The sequence below is a fragment of the Conger conger genome, chromosome 7 (assembly GCF_963514075.1).
Source record: "Conger conger chromosome 7, fConCon1.1, whole genome shotgun sequence".
In the NCBI taxonomy this organism is placed as follows: Eukaryota; Metazoa; Chordata; class Actinopteri; order Anguilliformes; family Congridae; genus Conger; species Conger conger.
In genome coordinates, this window is record NC_083766.1 from 52651609 (window position 1) to 52658701 (window position 7093).

Consider the following 7093-nt stretch of genomic DNA (forward strand, 5'->3'; position numbering starts at 1 on the left):
TACATTTTATTCATACCTGGTCTTAAGACCTTATCACTATTTCCTGTAAAACTCCTGTTTTATGTCACTTTTCCTCTGATATCCTGTCTGACTGCTTCCTCTAAATGGCGATAATGTACAGTATGGTACGCCCACACTCTCTCTCTCTCTCTCACACACACACACACACACTCACACACACATTTACACACACATTTATTACAGTATCGAATCAACATTTACACTTTGCTTTAATACATTTATACAAATCTGTCATCTATCTATAGACATGTAGATGACCAAATTTCCTTGTATCGTAAACATTCAAAAGCATTGAAATATAATAACTTAATATTTTGCCTGGAGAATTGATAGGATTTTGGTGAACAGTAAGTATTTGTCAGCATATCCCTGTATTCAGTCAACAATATTTGCTTCATGAACTTATTCAGCTGAAGAAGTTCAGGCGACGTACCTCCCTCAAGATTACAGAAACCTGAATCTCAAGTTATCACATGCATGTGACACGTCCCCAAACCTATGTCAAATCTCCACCCAACACAGTGTTCCTGGACAATACACCTCTATCAAATGGTCAATTGTGAAGACTGTTTCATATAACTTCCTAATAGGAAACTTTTACCCCTGAAAGATCAAAGGTCATATTTACATTTTCTCCTGTGGCATGAAAAGAAAATACATTTCTGTGCATTGTTGCCATTTGAGGTATTTGAGGTAACTAAGTATTTGCCTGTTCATTATTATCAATGAGGAAACTTAACAATGTCAGCACCAAAGTTTTGTAGTGCAATTTCGAGAAGCAGAACATGCCCACACGGGGAAGAAAACAAATATATATATGTGACATTTATTTAGGAAATATTACAAATTGGCACTTGTCATATATTTTTAACATATGAGTATATATAATTTAAGTATCAAGTATTGTGCCTGCTTACAAGTGATTCACATTTCTGCTCTTGTCTTTGCTTGTCTCCGGGTTTTACCGTAGGAGCAAGATATTTATTAGACCTGGGTTTTACTCTCGTTTTCCTTTGACTGCATAACCAAGCAGTCTAGATGTACCTATTGTCTAATCTAGCTGGTACTATCACTGTTTTACTGAAAAAGCTATAGGCTACCTAGGTAACATGACTCCAAACTAGCGAACTAGAAGATACAGTTTATATTACATGACATGATTTCTTACATAAAACCTAATAAGCAAGCTAGCTAGCTAACATTAGCAATAACAAACTCAAAACAATTCTCATATCTAGCGAATATTTCCAGATTATCTTTAAACAGAGCTACCTGTAGGCAACCTGGAAAATGGCCAGCTATTAATTCATAAAGAGAAGCATTGTATAATGCAGAGCTATTAAATTTTGCTGTGCTTGGACTGTTCATAGCTGCTTGCCACTCCTTTCATGTCTCATCCAGTTACATAATCGTAGCTAATTATTATCTACCAGTTAGCTATTTTTGATTTCATGTTAGCTAGCTAACAAGCTTTTCCTGATAAAACACTGAGAGGAAAAATGTCCTGCCTCAATCCCTTCCTCCCAGCCTGTTAACAATCACAGAAGAGCTTTCTCTGCCATCTTGAACTTACGTCATACATACTGCATACGTTTTCTAGTGCATGTGTCTTTGAACAAAGTTATTCAGTCAGTCGATCAGTAAGGGACAAAGCCGATTCCAAAAAAACTGCAGTAAATTGCTCCGTGAGTTGACAGACAGTGGTGTGTTGGGTTTGGTAGGGAAGCTGGCAGTGCGGCAAAGGGCTTAGCACGTGAGCAGGGGGCTATGCATTTGTCTCCAGAGCCACAGAATCTCCTGTGGGCTGCGCTGGTGCACTAGCAGGAGGTTCTTGTGCACACAGACGTTCTTGCGGTCATTCACCTTGATGTCGAAGGTCATGAACCCGGAGTGTAGAATGGGGGAGATGTTCAGGGCCTGAAAGCACATCCCTGTGTAGACGTCATCGATGGGGTAGTGGACAATGTGTTTTGACACCTGCAGGAGGGGACTCACTAGCGACCCAGAAAAGAGGTACCCACCGCCCCCAGCGTATGGGGGGTAAGGCCCGTCATAGAATGAGCGGGGGATGTAGTATTTGCTTTTTGATTGGCGGATAGGGCTGGCGTCGGTAACAACCTGACCAGTGTAAAGGCTCTTGGTCTCTTCGGGCGTCAGGGAGCGTAGGAAGTCTAACATGGCCCCCTGGTTGACAAACACGTCGTCGTCCCCCTTGAAGATGAAAGAGACGCTCGGGCATCGCTGCTGGGCCCAGCCCAGGAAAGCATTCTCCTTCAGGGTCAGGTTGTAGAAACTGTCCGTGAAGTCCCACTGGAGGATATCTCCGTAGTGGAGCGCCTCGAAGCGCACCAGCTCCTGCAGATCCGGGACCCCCGCGGGGAACGTGCCCAGCAGGAACACTGTCCGCACCTCCAACCCACTGTCGTGTGTCCCCTCCTGCCCCCAGGTCTCCCGCACCGCCTGCCGCTGCTCAAAGTTCTGGGGCGAAGACTTGAGGGCAAAGAGCAGGAAGGGCTGTCTCTCCCCCTCCATCCAGGGGCACTTGTTGGGCTGATCGATCAGAATCGGGGGGTCCTTGCAGTGCATGGTCCGCAGGAAGTCCTGTAGCAGGGGTGAGTAGGAGGTGAAGTCCTGGATGTTGACCTGGAACACCTCGGAACTTGTGCCGTTACACAGCCTCTCGTCCGGCTCCTTCCATTCCGACTCGTTCCCCTCCGGCCTCACCATCGAGTCGAGCTCCAGGAAGAGATTGTGCTGCTTCCTGTTCCAGTAGCCTCCCTCCCGCGAGATGGCTTTCCTGAAGGTCTCTGAGATTTCGATGAACTTCAGATACTGCTGGGGTTTGAGTGGAGCGGCGTTGCTCCTTTTGTTGAGGGTCATGTTTTTGACCTTCTGAATGGCAATAGTTGTTTCCAACTCTACCTCTCTTTTAGCCTGTCCCCCCTCTACTGTCTCTACTGTGATGGAGGAGGAGGGCTCCACGTTGATGGAGAATTTAACGCAGAGTATGACGAAGCTCCAGGTGAGGATAACCGAGAACATCGCAATCTTGTGACTGATCCCCTTAAGAATCATAGTGTGGATTTGAAAGGAGCACGGAATAAGTGCGGGAGATTGAAAGGGTGTGGTCTGCTGTCTTTTGAAGCACTACCCTGCATTCACAAAGCAAGGCAGCAAGTGTTGATGTGCACACGTCACCTGCAAAACACAATGGAATTATGATTAAGCAAGCACGCACATGTTAAATTACGCTAGGACATCCAACTATGTTACTGACAGGGGGTGGTTATGTGTCATTTTAATGCATGATTTTGTTTTTGGTTTATTTGGTTTATTCCTAAAATGCTGTAGAACGGGCAAAGAATACATTGCACATACTATGATACCTGATTAAGGTCACCATTGTGACATTCATTTTAAATGATTAACTGCCTGATACTATAAGCTGAAAGGCACTTATTGGTGTCATTTAGAGTTTAATAATTGGTCCATTAATCATGTCTGTATGTACACTTGATAACAGTCCCTGAGCTTTTAGTCCACATAAGTCTTAGTCCACATGACACAGTTTGTCTTTCATGTTGGATTGTGTTTGCATTATATGTATGTGTAAATTGCAGGACCCCCGTGAAAAAAAGTTTAATTTGTAGGCATTTGTTTGAAATACTAATGCTGTTGTCCACAAGAGGTGACACATTTTTCATTTGTGGGGAAAACATTTGTCATTTCTACTTATCTACAAAATCCCAGAGGCAAGAGAGGGCAAAAACGATGTGTGCCAATAAATTATAGAATTGTGTGAAACATGATGTTTCAGTGCATTGTGCATAGTTTTTTTCATGACACAATAGGCCTACTATTGCCACAAAGGTGCAAAAGGTTAGTTTGGCCATACTAGCTACTGTATATAAACCTTAATTTGAAATGGTAAGCTATTGTACGGTGAAGCACATCACAGATATTTATGTTAAACACTCAACACGAAGATTTGGGTCACTGGTGATCCCACTTGTGGAAATTCCTTTAGATAGTTTTTTGGATGTATATATATTTTTAGATTTGGTTATGTAGAAAAACCACAAATAACATTTCTAAGTCTTATTTCCATGTTTTACTCAGGACTCATTGTAAATAGCCTTGTTACATAAAATAATAATAATAATAATTTTAGTCTGAAAGATTTGATCAGAAAGTGAGTCAACAATCTGGTCTATATGCAAAACACCAAAAAACACCAATGCAAAACACAGCTTCGACTACTCCAGAGGATTCAAGGAAATGCAGGTAGTATGCAGCTAGTTTGGCAAGTGTGAGATATGTTGTAGTATGGGTTTTCCAGAATTGCGGAGGATCAGCTATTGGGTGCATACGTGAGGTATATTCCTCAATCTCCCTTTGGGTGGAATCCCCTTCTGGTTGCTTGGAGCTTGGCTGCTGCAGAAAATCTAACAGCATGTCCACTCTAGTCTCCATGGCCAGTGGTTCACTGGGTTGCCATTCTTCTTCATCTGTGCTAGTGTACTTCACAGGAAAATTATGAACTTGTGGTGAGTGTACCCTTCTCAGAGGTAGTACACCATGCTAGTTGGAGGCATGGGTCTAAAACTGACACCATTTGGTATAATGGGTTTTCTTCATATTTGGTAAGCTGCTTGTTAATTTATGCTTTCAGGCTGTTAATGAGCTCACCATTGTACTTGAAGGAGATGTGACTGAAATGGTCAGACAGTCCCCTAATATCTGGAATAATATAGCTGGCTGGAACAATATTTGACCCTTGCATGCAGTCTTAAAGCTCGCATATTGTACAATTTTCTAGTGTTATATTTTAAATCCTGCTATCCATAAGAAGCTGTTTGTGTGGTTTAAACAATCTCTATCCAGTCTACCTGTGCATTCTCCAGCGCCTCTCATGAGCTTTACCAAGAACAGGCTGTTCAAGTGACTGTCTTTAAATCTCATTAATATCAATCAACCTCAGTTCTGGTTAGCTCCAATGAACTGAAGGGCGTCTGTGCCTAGCACTTGGATTTGTTCTGGCTATAAGGTGCGATGTGCTGAAGCAAATGAGCATATTGTTGTGACTTCACAGAAGTGCAACCAGCTTGTTTAAATGAACATTTTCGTCATGCAGATTGTGTGGATTTATTTGGGGACTGCGTTTAGATACTTTCACTGTGTTTTTATAGCACCTTCAAAGCAAGGGAAATGTCATCATCAAACTCTAGAGCAGAATGGATCATTTTTAGCAGGGAAGCAGGCTCCAGTCGATTTTGGCGATGTTTGAGACTTTGAATTGGCCTTGTTTGGGTAATTAGCTGATTTTAGGCCATCATTGATGGTAAGCTGAAAAGTGTCAGCAAAGCCGTCATGTTTTGGTAAATAGCCATCAAAATCAGTGGAGTAGATAGGTTGCAGACTTCATCATTGTCATCATCACCATCACCACCACTATTTTCCTCTTCAGACAGCAGGACAATCAAGGTGGACAAAGGCAGCAGCCATGTTGCTTGCATTGTCAATAATAAGGACAGATTCTCAGACAAGGCAGGCCAATGCACACAATCAAAAAACACAGCTCAAAAAAACACAAAGCCAAACATTCCACACCTGTACCGGAACTCTGAATTTATCATTGACTTGCAATTTCATGACTCCACCTCTCCTAATAGGTCACACACTGATTGTCATTTTTACAACAGCTGCTACATTATTGGGCACAATATTAGATGAAAGTATTTCAAATGTATTTTAAGTAGTATTTGAAAAGTATTTTTGGAAGTATTTGAAAATATTAAAATATTTCTAATTTCTTTGTTCCTAAAGGCTAATGCACATGAAACTTCATCTTCCCACCAAACCACTTCATAATCAGATGTTTTTTTTAACATTGGAATTTTAACGAAAAATGTCTGAATTAGCCTAAAGTACATTCTTTTCAATAAGAAAATGAACAATGAAGACTTTTATTAAACATGAAAAATTACATTTCTTTTTTTATATAATCTAACGCTTTTTAAAGTTACCTTCTTTCTAATAAAGTGATACTTTATAGCTTTATTTTGTTAATGTTTATTTCAGAAACCTCACACACACTATTATTAGCCATAATAGTGTGTGTATGAGGGTGAAGGTCAGCTGAAGGTACATACTTTATGTGTACTAGGACACATTTCTCTTCCATTGCCTTGGTATGGTGGGAAATCAAAAAGATAGAGGGAGTTATAACATTTATGAATTAATTGTTACAACCATCCCCAACCTGGGCAGCCAGAAATCGAATATATTTTGGTTTAATGAGCACAAACATCAGAGAAGAAAAATTGATTCCGATTCATGCTTTTGTGGGTGAAAAAGTAATTTCAATAGGGTACTTCGCTCTTTAAGTTCAATGGACAAAGCCAAAATTTGGTAATCAGTTAGTTATCCGTTTCTGTTAACAAGTGTTGTGTTAAAGTTACAATACAATTGTGTCAGTTCTCCGCTGCTGAAAAATATGGGATGGGGCTTTTAAAAGAGTTATCCTTCTCTAAACTTAATGTATACATGTTAAATGTAACTATTAGCGTAGTTGTTGTAGTTCCTTGATGTACTATAGCAAAACAGACAAACCACACCAATCTATCACACAATTTACATCAATGAACTTGATAATTCAATGTAATATAAAAAACTTTTACCTAACCAAAACTCGCAGGTGAATGCAAAATCTCTTCGCCGAAAGGAAAATAATCAGATAATGTAAGCAGTTAGTCCCAAGGTTTGTGCCGGATTAAGGCTACTTACTTGAGTTGCTCGATGGAGCCCATGATCTTCATTTTCGCTGTTGAATTTTCAGAACGCAGGAACAACACTCAAAATGAGATTAAATGTATTAACGGACACCACTTGCGTTTATTATAACTGGAGTAATTCAACCATCTAAAAGTGTGATAAGACAAACTATTGTAGAGCAGCAACGCTTCTGGTGGTGATTGACGCAGATTTCCGTGGGAGGAATTGGCTGCTCATAATCAAGCGCATGTCATATAGCCTACCGTACACTATGGTTAACCCTTTGAAGACACATTTG

The 7093-nt window shown here is 40.7% G+C and overlaps 1 protein-coding gene across 2 annotated transcripts; it reads right to left on the reverse strand.

Moving 5' to 3' along the window:
- Positions 1-182: 182 nt before the first annotated feature.
- Positions 183-7049, reverse strand: LOC133133040 (N-acetyllactosaminide beta-1,3-N-acetylglucosaminyltransferase 2-like). 2 transcript variants are annotated; one of them, XM_061248992.1, is made up of 3 exons: positions 6808-7049; positions 4392-4542; positions 183-3219 (listed from the first exon to the last, which is right to left on the reverse strand). In XM_061248992.1, exon 3 carries the CDS (start codon positions 3094-3096, stop codon positions 1768-1770), a length of 1329 nt encoding a protein of 442 aa, XP_061104976.1. In that variant the 5' UTR covers positions 3097-3219; positions 4392-4542; positions 6808-7049; the 3' UTR covers positions 183-1767. The 2 variants fall into 2 exon arrangements, with proteins under 2 accessions (XP_061104976.1, XP_061104975.1); XM_061248991.1 differs by lacking the exon at positions 4392-4542.
- Positions 7050-7093: the final 44 nt, after the last annotated feature.